This window comes from Synchiropus splendidus, chromosome 3 (assembly GCF_027744825.2).
Source record: "Synchiropus splendidus isolate RoL2022-P1 chromosome 3, RoL_Sspl_1.0, whole genome shotgun sequence".
NCBI classification, from domain to species: Eukaryota; Metazoa; Chordata; class Actinopteri; order Syngnathiformes; family Callionymidae; genus Synchiropus; species Synchiropus splendidus.
The window spans coordinates 18,460,367-18,474,637 of NC_071336.1; the positions used below are offsets into that span (position 1 = coordinate 18,460,367).

General features: G+C 42.2%; 1 protein-coding gene across 2 annotated transcripts in view; it reads left to right on the forward strand.

Annotated features, from left to right (window-relative positions):
- The window catches only part of oxsr1b (oxidative stress responsive kinase 1b), a 38,484-nt gene that overhangs the window by 18,903 nt on the left and 5,310 nt on the right, over positions 1 to 14,271 (forward strand). Inside the window, exons 4-12 of one of the 2 annotated variants that reach the window (XR_008414185.1) lie at positions 1,562 to 1,703; positions 8,607 to 8,662; positions 8,800 to 8,909; positions 9,360 to 9,461; positions 9,569 to 9,702; positions 9,950 to 9,998; positions 11,399 to 11,464; positions 11,542 to 11,664; positions 11,846 to 14,151. Coding sequence is in view for 1 of the 2 variants with exons in the window: in XM_053860131.1 (XP_053716106.1) it covers positions 1,562 to 1,703; positions 8,607 to 8,662; positions 8,800 to 8,909; positions 9,360 to 9,461; positions 9,569 to 9,702; positions 9,950 to 9,998; positions 11,399 to 11,464; positions 11,542 to 11,664; positions 14,116 to 14,151 (818 nt within the window). In the remaining variant the exon portion in view is untranslated. The remainder of the gene's footprint in view (positions 1 to 1,561; positions 1,704 to 8,606; positions 8,663 to 8,799; positions 8,910 to 9,359; positions 9,462 to 9,568; positions 9,703 to 9,949; positions 9,999 to 11,398; positions 11,465 to 11,541; positions 11,665 to 11,845; positions 14,152 to 14,271) is intronic. The other variant, XM_053860131.1, reaches the window with a different exon arrangement.

The window sequence follows — 14,271 nt, forward strand, 5'->3', positions numbered from 1 at the left end:
CGTTATTGAAGTTCATCGATGCAGGTCAGGAACAACGGGGCAGCTTCTCAAAAAGTTTGTGTCTGCCTGATGCTGCACATCCACATGTCCGCCATGGTGCCCATGGAAGCTCTGACTTTGCTATTGTTCTGACATCGAGTTCATTTCTCCTCCTCACCTAAATATCTCTGCTCACACGTGCCCTCCTTCTTCATAACCTTCACAACGTTGCCTGGTACTTCCTGCCCTCACTGGAGCATTTAATGAGTCCAGAGCATCAGCAAGAGCACTGTTAAATACAGAGAGAAATAATACTGGTGAACGGAAGACAATGATAATCTCTCTTTTCTCAATGAGCTTCAAAGGGCTTCCAAATCAGAGATCCAAGCCTACACACTCGCTTCCCTCTGGCTCACATGCGCACCTGCTCCCACACTCCCGAACATCCTGTCTGCTTCTTCCCTGTCATCTTTCAATGGGCTAGTTTCTTTTTCTCGCTGCTGCATAACATTTTCTACCATGCACTGTCACAGCACGGAGAACCCATTGAACCCTCCGCGCTCTCCCTCTCTCTGCCTCTTGCCATCCCCTGTAGCTCTGCCACGCCGTCTCGTGTTCTCTGCAATAACACTGTATACTCTCAGGTGGCTCATCATTATAGGCTTGTGGTGGAGCAGCAAATGCCTTGGCAAAGATGTGCCAGACAAATCAAGCACACAATTTGCAGTTATTTGGCAGACACAATTTTCATATTCCTAAAACCATACAGGACCGCGAACAGACATTCTTCTTTAAAATGACCGAGTTCTGAGAACAAGGGTGACAGTGTGATGTTTGTGTGTCACCTTGCGACAATACACCTTGTCAGTCACGTGTCATTCTTCTCTGCTTCTCGGCTTTGTATGCATTCAGCAGTGTTGCTCAATATTCTATCCCCTTTTGTTACTGCCTGCAGAGCAGCATTATATTTACACAGCATGTGGCTTGCAGTTGACAACAACTGTCTCCTGATTGGACGACGCATGGATCAGAGTTGATGCCATTTCAGCACATAATCTTGATTTTGTGGGAGAATCCACTCAAAACAAGACAAGAAAACAAGTGTATTAAAAGGTTCTGCGCTCCTATTTACTGTCATTACATGGTGATGACAAAACTAACACAGAGTTAAAAGGTTCTAAAGGCTCTAAATAGAAGCAAACAATTCCATACCGCCGGTAAAAGCTTGTTTTGCCATGGCTACATGAAAAGGTCATGATGGTGTTTATGTTCAGAGGATTAAGCTGAACACAGAAATAAGATTTGTTTTCCCTTCATTAAGATCTAATTGAGGTCAATGTTTTTTTACTCTTATGAAAGCACAGCATGTTTTGTAAGGTTTGGGGTGATGTCTGCCAAGTCAATAGGAAATGTGTATTTTTATAAATAAGTTCACAGTGGATGTGAACTTTGATCATTGTCTGGAGTGTCTTTTTCACTGACATGGAGTTTGATCTTCAGTATAAAGCAGAAACAAGTCTCTGTTTACCCAGCAGATTTCTGAAAGGTTGTGACATTTCCGTCCCGTGTCTCTGTCCGTCAGGCTCTGTGCTGGATGTGATCAAGCATATTATTTCACGGGGTGAACACAAGACGGGCGTCCTGGATGAGGCCAGCATAGCCACGGTGTTGAAGGACGTGCTGGAGGGACTGGAGTACCTTCACAAGAATGGACAGATCCACAGGTAACCACATCGGGGGGGGTCACCTTTGCAGGAAACCGTACGATAACGGTATAACCTTTTGCATGCTTTTTGCTGGCATTGTTTCATTGAAGAAGAAGCTGCGGTAGGTAAAACTCCCTACTGTTGTCAACCCTGTGGGCCAGGGTCTCATCAGAACTGGGTTGGTACCCTGCCTCTTCTGTCCCCTTCCCATCAGACACCCACAGAAACCCTAAAACTTCTAAGCTCTTTGCCTAAAACTGCAGCTATGGTCTAAATCCAGGAGGGTACCTGCTAGCTCTGACTCCAGGCCGGTGGTTGGGTCAAAATGTCCAGACCCTTGGAGGTTCTGTATTTTTCAAAGCTGATAACCCGAAGATGAAGCCCGGGATTACATCTTTTTTTAACTGGTCATATAAAGTATTGTTTTAAGAAAATAGTAGAATAAGTATTAAATGGTGGCAAAAATATTCCTACCTTCGGCAACTTTTGATTATTTTTAAAAAGTGTCCAAATCCTTGTTAGCTTCACCTTTCACCTAGCTACGAGACAGAAAACTCAATAGCATCTTGAACCACTAATCTGTTGCAGGGTGTCCCGGGCGTTGGTTCAGTACTCCCCACTCCTTGGCCACGTCTGCCAAACAAGAGGAATTCCCCGGCCGCAGTAGAGATTATCTCACTGTCATGGGTCTGCTCTGCGGTGTGCTCCGAGGGCGATGCCCAAACCCACTCAAATGGCTCTGCTCAGCAGGGCATGCAGATTTCTGAGCCCTGGAGAGAAAGATGCCAGCTTCTTTATCAAACCCATTTTGGTCCCGTTCAGTGATCAGAGTCATGGCAGCGGCCACTGGCTCAGACCTGGAAAGACTTGGGTTGCAGTAGTAGGGATAAAAGACAAGTCATTCCTGCTCACATGTGTTATTGGGACCTCCCATCCACGCTTTATTATCGAAATTCATGACTAACATCTGTTGAGGAGACACGCACTTCAGCACAGGCTGCACATGTAAATAATGCAGAAGGTTTAGCCTTGGTTAAGTGCTCCTCACATGCAGAAGAGCAAGCCAATAAGAGGATGAGACCGTGACTATCTGTGTGATCGATGCATGATGCTCTGAGCAGGGTGGGATGAGGAATGAAATGTTTACAAATGATGTTTACAGATAATGAAACCATCAGCTCATTAAGCCTCAAATTAGAATCGCGAGGGCCACTGGGAACTATCAGTGTAGAGGCGGATTTAGCGCAATTAGCGCTCCATGTAAACAGTGTGTATTGCTCTGTCCACTTTCCGCGCATCCCATTTTTGTCGCTGCCAGTGTTCTTGTGCAGAATAGACTGGAGAGGAACTCAGTAACTCAGTGATCAATCCCTTGTTAATGAATCCTGTCCAGCTTCTGCCCAACGTGCAGCTTTGTTATGGCTCAACGGGAAACTCATCAATATGCTGAATGCGTAAAAAGCCTGGTCATTTGATCCGTTTTTAGTGATGTCAGCATGTACACTTGGCCATGCTGTATAAGCTGTATCATGTGAGTGAAAGCCTCAAGCCAGGGATGATGGAGGTCAGGCGTAAAGAAGTGAGGGAACGATGGAGGAGCAAAGAATCACATTCACTCTTGCATGGCTGAGAAGCAATTAGAGTGTCGTGACCAGCTGTGTAAGCTTAACCGGAGACATTTACCACATGGTTGTGAACTCCTCCGTCCTTATATTCACAGCAGCCCGGAAAGTTGGCGATTCAATAGTAACACCGGGTTTCTAATGCTGGTTTGAGAACACACACACCGGTGGTAGCAATACACACCTGACACATAGAAGGCCCTTTGTATGCACAACCCCTTCTCACTCCCATGGCGTAATGTATTGACGTTTGCAAGTGGACTTTTGCGTCCTCTACTGATGCCAGAGTCAGCCTGGCGTTGCATGTTGACGACTGAAACACATGTCATTTAAGGCGCTTTATACACCAAGTGACACATTAATCCCAGTAAAAAGAGTGCCATCCCATGGATAACACTTACCCCAACCTCCATCTTTTTTATGTAGCGCGCAAACCATACCGTAGAAGGCAGAACATGTGCTTCAGTTGATATATCTGATTTATATATTATGCCATTGGGGTGAGAATGTGTGGCATGCATCATCTCTTTCATGTTGATGGTGCTTGATTTTACATGCATGTAGTATTCACCATGCTTTGGTGGAACTCTCTGGTGGTCATTGTGGTGTGGAAATTGCTCAAACTATTGTCCTCAAAAAGGAAGTTTGAACTAGATTAGATCAGATTGCCGTTATTCTTCCCCCAATGGTTGTATATGAGGATGGTCAATTGTGTATTTGCTACACTTCCTGTCACCACTGGTTACGCTACTAGAGATTTCCTTTTCGTTCCATGGGTGTCTGAGAGTTTTTGGCAGAACAAGCCCCGAAAGCCTTCAGAGATCGACTGGCAGTGGCTTCATTTAGCAGTATGATGTGCTTTGCCAAAAGCTGTTGAATGGTGTGAGCAACACGATAATGAGTTTTAGCTGTTGACCTAGTCCCTGACCCCCATGATCTCAGCTAGAAGTTGTCGGATGTCATAGAATTCAGGTGCTCACAAGCAACAACTTGCAGCATTCGGGACCTATAAGACCTGCTACTAGCGTCCTAGTGCCACATACCACAACAGGCATTTATATGTCGACTGTAGGGGAGTCCATGCCTCAGTGGCACTGGTCTTTAACTGTAAAATGAGTCCTTCTACACCAGTCAAGATGGTCAGAATTGTGATATAAAAGAAGTTTGCAACAGAAATGGAACAGTAATAAGAAATGCAACTGAGCTATTTTTATTGGCTGGAAAAGAGCTAAGTGACCAAGACTGCATTTATTTATCCTGGCAGTCAACCTGTAGGTCAAATCATAAACCCTCTTTTACAGTCTTGTTAGAACCAACGCGAGCTTGACACCGGGATGTGATGTCACAGGAGGTGACCCAGTGGAGCTGCAAAGTACGATGGCTGCGAGATGAGAGGAATAAATCTTGTGGGCAGTTTCATACACAGCCGGTTCCCACCTGGCTGTGGGCTGGCTAATTTTTCATCTGGTCATAAATACCCTGTCTAGACTTCTCGTGTCGTTCTGAGACATTTGGTTGCTGCTGTACTTGATTCCAATCATCATTTAAAATGTAAAGGAGTACGAGCCGTTACTTGTAGGAGTCATAAAGTGTTCCTTGTTGTGCTCCAGTATTTCTTTGACTTGCATGGTGCATTGTGCCACCACCACCTCCCTCCTCCTTTTCCTCCCATGAATGTTAATGAGCATTACACTCTGCTGCAGTGAACCATTGACTCCATGCCGTCTCAATAAGTGCAGGAGACACTTGATCAAGTCGTAGCTTGATTCAATTCTTTTTTTTTTTTGTTAAAGGGAAGAGACTATCTGATCAACAATATAATGGTCAGGAAGCCAGTGTTTGTGGAATGTTTTGTTATATTCTTATTACATCACAGGGTTGTGAAAGGGTGGGCTGTGAGTTCAGTCATGTATTTGGCTTTTAGTCAGCAGTAGTTTAGTAAAGTGTCTTGTAATGGTCCACCGATGTTTAACTATTGTGTAATGAGCACTCCGCTAATATTTTGTTGGTCTGCTTTTGACTGGTGTTTTCAGTAGAGAAGTGAAAAACGCTCACCCGAGGCTCAGCTCGTTCATATATTGTCAGAATAAATAGAAAAGGTGAGTCTGGCCCATGTGGTCCAACTCACCAGACCTCTAGGATGCTGAAAAAATAGACGCCAGTCCTTAAGGCACTGATCCTAACTGTCAGTCTTTCCAGTTCCTTCATACACCTGGACACATTTCTACTCGCGCTAGCATTATTTAATTTGTGCTGCGGGTGCCAATTTTATTATTTTTTTTAAAGTTATGTTTTATTCCTCATTTGCATTTATACCCTGTCCCAGTTTAGGTGTTTCGTACATAATGATGCTAACCGACATGTACTTTTTTTCATAATCATTGGGCATTTTTTTAATGGTTCTCACTGTTGAGTGGTTGAGAAGACCGTAAACAAGCAAATTTTCTATTTTAAAAAAGTCAGCTTGCGCAATTGTAAGAAGGGTTGAATCACCTATTGTATCTGTGGCAATGTATTTGCATTCAAAGATGTTGTTGGCCTGGCCTGATACTTAGGACTGTAAACTATTCAGTCTTTATTAAAGGAACAATCTAAGTATGACAGTACTTAGTATGACAAAAATACTTCCTAATGAAGCTGCTGGAGGTTGTGAATGATACACTAATGAATTGACTAGCTGTATTTTGGAACATGTACACCATGTGTACATCTATACTTTACTATACGTATATTCCTAGGGCGTCAGTGAAACGACATTCTGGCTGAATACTTAAGCTACTGTGCACTGTCTGTCCCGCTGAGAAGTTGTGCAAACGATGTTCAGTATTTTTGGATATTCCCAAAGTTGCCATTGAGCCTGAGGTGGTCTCTCTGCACCACCGACTCCCTGTTCCCTAAAAAGCAACATCTCGTATTACTTGAAGATAAATTAGCCTTGTAGTATGAGCAAAACCCTGATGAGGCAGAAGAGCAGTGTTATGTCAGGGGAATGTGGAGACACCTGCGAGTCAACCCCCAAGGTAAAAAATGAAAAAAAATACTTCTGAAACCACCTGTGGTTGTTTAATGGATTCTGACATGAAGGAATCAAACTATGCGCAAACGCTGCCCAAAGTTCAGCCACATGTTCTTCATGACTTCTACATTTCATCACTTCTAAAATGTCACACATGCAGCATTCCTCGATCTGAGCTTGACTGATTTCTCCTCCCTGCCCTTGTCACCATTAGATCTATGGGTTGTGTGTGTTTTCTTTACGGGAGCTGCCTTGGTGAAAGAGGCCTCTTTAGTCAAGTATTTAGCAGCATTTGAACAAAGATTTGAACTGTGACCTGGTAACTCTCCGGCGCCTCCCATTCATTGTGTGCTTTCCTTATAAAGATGACACTGCCTGGGCCGATTTCAAACAGGTCCAGGGAAAGATAAGCTCTGCACTAGTCCTGGGGAGGTAGAGTTTCACTCAGCGTTTAGAATCTTGTGCATAGCTTGAGAGCGTGCACAGTATACGATTAAAAAAGCATTGCATTATATCTATATTTTATGATAGCTGAAGGTTTATTATTTAAAGTTACAAACAGCTCCTTTGATTCATCAGTATTTCACATGCATTAAATTATAATTTTCCATTTCTAATCTCAGGTGAAATCTATATTTGTGTGGACATTTCTTTGACTTTCATGCTTTCGCCATTCTTTCCCCTGAACCTAACCATCCAAAACAAATGTCTAACCGTAAACCAGGACTCTTAACCAAACTTAAAAAACAATTATAATAACTTAGTTATTTTGAATGTTTAACCCTCAAATTCAGGCTTGTGGGGACTGGCACTACAAAGCAGAATGTCCTCACATGTAGTGGTGTTTACAAAAAAAAAATCGGTCCTCACAAGGACTGCTAAACCAGGTACATGCACAAGCACACGCACACACACCTGCCTTTGGTCACGCATGTGTTCTCGGCCCCCATGTGTCAGATGATATTTCAATGGAGGCGACAAGTGGGCCTTTGTTTCTTGGAAGCTGTGTCATGACTCATCTCCACACCAGCAGTCTGATGTTATTTTTACATTCATTCAGAGTTCTGCAAGAGTCATCCCACAGCACAGATTGTCTGAGCTCTTGTACTATACCACCCCCTTTTGGATGTTGAATGTACTGCATTCAAATCCCTGCTGTCTTGTTACAGTTGCAGGAGCAGGCCTCTGGTCAATTCGTGTTCAGTCAAATTTGTTAGAATCTGTTCCACTATGTTGTCCTTTGACCTCTCTGCCCAAGGGCCTTTGAGCATGAACAACCACAGTTTGAAAGGCTGAATGGGAGAGGCTGCTGACTGTTGTCCTCTTTGTCACTGCAGACAACCTTACTTTTGTGTTGCCTTGTCGTTTACTTGACCCTTTAACTTAAATTCTAAAAGTCTGTTGCCATGACAACTCTCTGCGGATGGCTGCTAAACAATGCTTCAGATAAGCAGCTGTCCCGCCAATGCCTCATATTAAAGCTAGGGGAGGAATAAATTGAGAGGAGGCCAAGTGTGGCCCACGGAATGTAGGGGAAAAAAAGATGAATTTCATTTTCATTTGCTTATCTGCACTTCTTTTTCTGCTCATGGCAGATTATGGCTCAAGTGTGTCTGTAGCTATACGTGTTGTTTGCACTTTTAATTCAAGACACGCTTCTGGGCTCTTCTGGTGGGATTATGCCAGAGGCCACTGTCGGCCACCAGTTATCAGCTGCTGGGTGGGAGCAATATGTGAAATCATTTATTTAAAGATGAACTCACTTACCAGTCTCAGCCCCCTGCCGGCACAGAACCATGACACATCTGTTAGTCAAAAGTCTTTTTTTTTTTTTTCCCCTCTTTTCTTCCTCTGCAATGAGGCTCAGACGGTTGACACAGCTCAGACGGCCAAGATACTACTTGAACTTTCGCCGCGTATACTTGTACCATTCTTGAAGATATGTATTATGTTGAATTGTTTCTGGTTACACTCTAGATTAGAGAGCATATTACCAATTTAGTTGAATTATCATGAGCAATATATTTGCCAGTAATTATATTCTATAAAGTACTCATTGCGTCTTATCAAGCATGACTACATGTTTGTTTTTACTTTCCCCCAAATCTTCTGTTTCCATTATTTAATAGTTAAATTGTATTTCAAAAACATGTTCTGGCATATATTTTACCGGCATCATTTTTACACTGCATTGTAAGATTAGAACGTTCTCTCCTAAAATTGTCCTCTGGCTCCTTCTTGGGGGACGTTAAAGTAACATAGAAATTCTTTTCTTCTATATAGGGATCTGAAGGCCGGAAACATTCTCCTGGGTGACGACGGTTCAGTGCAAATTGCAGGTATGTGGTCGCAGCTCTCAGTGACTGTGATTAAATGTGAAAACCTTGCTTCCCTCCCTAACATTTGGAGCACCTTTCTCCATCCATGAATGACACTTGGATGAAGTGGACTTCCTGGTCTCTGTCTTTGCCAACAGATTTCGGCGTCAGTGCCTTCTTAGCAACAGGTGGCGACATCACTCGGAATAAAGTTCGTAAGACATTTGTGGGAACCCCATGCTGGATGGCACCAGAGGTCATGGAGCAGGTCAGTCTTTCTTTTTTGCCCCTGTTTTTGATGGCGTTGCTTTGGTTCCAGATCATTGTTTAGCCATCAAGTTCACAGTACACAAGGCACACTTTCAAGGCCTCCATACCTCCTGGTGGTCAAAGGATTAGGATTCAGTGCTCACACCACCGGGACCTGGCTTCGATCTCTGATCAGGGAATTGGGTTTCTGTTCTTTTAAGGATTCTTTATTAGTATAGATTTGGACTCTCTTATACTTATATATATTATATAGCTATAATATCATAAATAGAGAAGATTGATCATGATGTGAGAAATACATACCTCACATGAATACCACATTACTCTCTGCTGGTGCTGAGGTTGTGCTATAGTAAGGCTGTTTGTTTTGTGATTTGACCTTAGCTTATGACCTTATCATGACCTCGGGTGTTGATGCCATTGCTCCTCATACCTGTGTGCTCTACAGGTGAAAGGCTATGATTTCAAAGCTGACATTTGGAGTTTTGGGATCACAGCGATCGAGCTTGCAACAGGTGCCGCACCGTATCACAAGTATCCACCAATGAAGGTCGGTCCCCCAACTCCTCCAGGATCCTTGATGGCTTCCATATTTAAAAGTTGAACCAGGTTTAACTGAAGGAGAGCGAGTCATAGAAGTTCTTGTCGTGCATTCAGGTCTTGATGCTGACACTGCAGAATGACCCGCCAATACTGGAGACTGGAATTACAGACAAAGAGATGGTGAAGAAATACGGGAAATCCTTTAGGAAGATGATTTCTCTGTGTCTACAGAAGGAGCCTGAGAAAAGGTAGCGCACTTTCTCCCCTTTTCTCTAGCCTTTCTATTCCAGACACATCTCATGCGAGGCAGACAAAGTAAAAATACAAAAATATCTACGTTTAAAAAAAGGTTAATAGTACATCAAGATGGCATTAGTCAACAGCATCCTGATCTGCTTGGATTAAAATTCCAGTCAATTTACCACAAGTGTTGTTTTCCTTCTCATGTGTAAACAAAGCAGGGATCTTAAAACTATTGATTTCTTTTTTTTCCAGGCCAACATCCTCAGAACTTTTGAAGCATAAATTTTTCCAGAAAGCCAAGGTGGGTTCTCAAGTAGTGCATTACAACGAAAGCCTTTTTCTTTCTCTTAAATGAAATATATTCCTGCCCTTGTTTGATCGAAAGTATACTTTTTGGCATTAAAATTTGGAAATGGCTTTCAATAGTGACTTATTTTCACGTTTTAGTTTATTGAAAAAATATATTTTAAGAGGCAGTATTTCAAATCAGTCAATTGCTCCACATGTTTGTGTGGCGTTCTCAAGTTCTTGGTTACTGATGAGCTTCTCTTCAGCCGCTAAATCTTTCATGTGTTCCCATCAATTCTTAATGGAGTTTAGATCTGGACTGTTTTCCAACCCATTGTTTCAGTCTTCTTATCTCCTGAATAGTTTATACTTCACCTAATGTTGCAGAAGTTCAAACCAGACTTAAAGTTAGGTGATGCCTTCCAGTGGGATTTCAGCTGCATGTGATTTGTTGGTACTGATTTTAATCATAACTATGATGTTGATCTTAGTATCTTCATCATAGCACAGATGGACTTTACCAAATACAATTTCATCATGATTTGTCATTTAATCTTATTTATTGTTTCAGGTAATATGTATGTTCCCCAAAAAGGACTAACTATAATAAGAGAAATTATTAGTTTAAAAGTTTATAACACAGTACTTACAAAGGCACTTGGTGACATAGTTCAATTGGATTTGCTTTATTGGACTCTTTTCATAGCTTACACGACTATAATAATAAAGGATGGTAACAGACCATTCAGAAAAATAAGTATGTGTAATAAACTGGCTATTATTACTTCAAGAGTTGCCCCGGCGATGCACTGGCGACCTGTTCAGGGTGTATTCCTGCCTCTCGGCCAGTGGCTTCTGGGATAGGCTCCAGGACTCCCCACAACCCTGAACAGGACTAAGCAGTGTTAAGTGAAGATGTACAGTATGTATGTACTTTAAAAACATAGTTTATTGGATTAAGATACAACCAGTCGGAGGTTGAGAATTTTTTGTTATAGATTTGAAATGTACTTAACCTTTCCAGTAGATGTCATTAAACATGAATAAGAAGAAAATTTTTAGAAGACGGAGTTTCAGTAAACATGTTGCAGGCTTTAGTGGAAAAACAGACAAACAATTGGTGGTATTTAAACCAGATGAATACTGCACTTTTTACATCAACAATAGGGGGCAGCCTTTGTCTATGCTTCATGCAAGGCTGGTTAAAATTCCTCTTTATTAGTGGGCTGCTCTGAACACGTTCCTCTCTGTGGGTGGTCTGGATGTCCAGCAGGCCAACAAGGGAATGTTGTTGATTTAGTAAATGTCCCCTGGTTACATCATCTAGCAAGCCTCTTATAATCAAGTGGGTTGCTGGGACACCAGCCACAGTACAAACATGTTGTCCTCACTTTTTCCCCCCTCTGATGGCAGACCCACGACTATCTGAACGAGAAGTTGCTGCAGAGAGCTCCCACAATAACGGAGCGATCAAAGAAAGTATGTTTCCCTCCACCAAGACCAACTTTGGAATCCGATTGCTGGTTTCCTGTAAATGATGGGCACTTTGTTTTCAGGTTCGCAGAGTGCCGGGCTCCAGCGGCCGTCTGCACAAAACGGAAGACGGCGAGTGGGAATGGAGCGACGATGAGCTTGACGAAGAAAGCGAAGAAGGCAAAGCAGCTGTGGCTGCCTCCAGGGTAAAGTGGACTTGGTCACTTTAAGAGTCAAATACCAAGATGTAGTTTGTTCGCTCCTCATGCCCTGTCTGTCGATGCCTGTGCTGTTGACATTGTCCTTCTCTGTGCAGTAGCATGTGTCTTGTCCACTGTGTCTCCACTGAGTCTCCCTCACATGTGTATGTTCTATCTCATGGCCAAGGAGCAGCAGGTGAAGCCTGTTGGTGGCCCAAGGCGACAAGTTCGCTTCTCCTACCCACTGGAGCTGCCAGCGTCTAGGGTTGTTCACTTGCCTCCTAAATACAGATGGTTTTCCCCTAACAAGGAAGGACTCTCTCGGAACTTGATCTTAGTCTGCTCAGTGCTAGCTATTGATACGTGTCATCTCACTTTTTCAGCCTCGCTCTTTTTCTTTGTTTGTTACAAAGATTAGCTCCAAATATTTTTTTTAATGCATTAAAAAAAAATCTTTAAAATGATTTTTTATTTATGCTGTGTTCCTCTCAAATGTGACTCGACTTCAATATTTCATCATGTTACTGTACTGCAGTGTTATTTTACTTTAGGCTGGTGAGGTTGCCTTCAACTCTGACCGCTTTAGAGTGAAAACAGCTGCCCCCGAGAGTTAGAAAAATTGGTGGTTTGTATATGTTTATCAAACAGTAAAGATATTCATATGCAATTTAGCCATTGACGTGATAGCCTAAGTAAAATACCAGCGTGAAATAAAAGGGAAGTAGAAGCTTAAATGAGCCTGAAGGATTTGCTGCAGACTGTCAAACGTGAGCCCATATTTTCTCTTGTAATCTCCTCATGTTGGACTTCATATGGAAACAGCCTTTCTTGTTACCGTGCTGTGTGTAGAGGGAGCACATAAAACAAATTAATACATTACTTTTTGCTTTTGAATTTCGTGGTTATAATGCCATGATCATAGTTCACACCATGTTCGAGCTATACAAATTGAAAAGTGAATGTAGTAGAAACATTTACTTGACAACAGTGTTTTTTTGTCCCATGAATATAACAACAATATAGCGCTAAAGAGCGGCACGTTTCTGTGAGTCTCATGGCGTTAAAAGTAAATGATATACATCTGTAACTGTCAATGTCAACTTGTAAAAGTCGAAGCACGCCAAAAACCTTGTCTGTTATCGCAAATAGCATTTGTGATGTGCTTGTTTTCCGCTGACAGCAGCTTCAGGGTGGAGTCATTTACGGCGTCGTTCAGAAGCGTCCGTGTCTCATTTATTTAATTCATTTGGTTTAAGTGTTTTTGAATTTCAGCAGTTAGCTGCGCTTGGTATTTTCGGTGTTTTACCAAAGAGAGCGTTTCCTCTCCTGGAGGCCATCTGTATTTCTTCATTTTCCGAACCACATTTGTTTTCACTCACCAAGCAGAATCAGTCGGCAGCTGCATAATCACGTGGTTCACATTATTAGACTCACTGACTCAATTTCCTCAATAATCTGGCCATTGAATGTAGTGTGAATGCAACGTCACCCGTACTTGTTGACCTCTTCAGTGGTGACAGGACAACTCATCATTTCACAACAGTTCAGCGTCGCTGCTTTTGTGACACGTGTCTTACTCGCGCAGTTAAAAACACCTCTAAAGCTTAGATTTTAGTTGACAAATGCATAGATGAACACTAGATGAGGACATATATTAAAAGTGACCCTGAGTCAATCACTTGAGTCTGAAAATGTGAACCAAGCTTTTGAGAATTCGCCATAATGAACACATTAAACTTGATTTGCACTGTTTTGGGAAGTATTCTCATTCTCATTCCATCCATCACTGGTTCACAGTGTCTCTCCCCTGAGTTCTGCTGTGTGTTGTCAAATCAATGAAAAGTCTTCATCTGATCTCTTCCCCACACTTTTTTTTCTCTCATAGGTTTCATGGGCCTTTTTTTTGTTTTTTGCCTGCTGTCTGATCTTCCTGTCTCTGCCTCATCCCTTTACCAAATACAGTAACAGAATGAGCTGTGCTTTAGAGAATTAATATTTCCCTTGTTCAATTACAACTCAAGACTATTTTATTTACGACACTGTAAGAAGGTTAGTAACCTATTGTTTAGGTTTATTTTGTCATTTACAGTTGTACATCCAATGCAAAGATATTAATTGTAATTCCACTGACTGACAAAGTTAAATGTCAAAATGTCATCCCCTCATGCTGTTTATTTATTTGTAACTTTATTTTAGATGCCCATTTATTATAATGAATTTGGCATCAGCACTCCTGATTGAAAATCTACGACAGTAGGAAGTAAAGAAAACTGTAGTCTTAGATTTGACCTATCGAAACGTACTGTGTACTGTACTGATCCACAATTGAACAAGTGAGCAGGTTTCATCGCCCCATCCCTCTTTTTTTAACCCCTTGCGTGTGGTCTGTCCTTTAAAATGCAACTTGACTGATATGCACCACAGTTTTAACTGGGTTTCCAAACTTCTGCTCAACAGTCACCAAGAGTGAAGGAAGGATCACCAAATGCTGAGGTGAGTAAGATCCGTCCAAGTGTAGTTTTGTTGGACTGCTTGCACGACTGACCCTGTATTTGTGCTACTGTTGTGGTCCTCCCGCTGCGATGGGTGGGGTCCCAATCATGTGGGGTATCT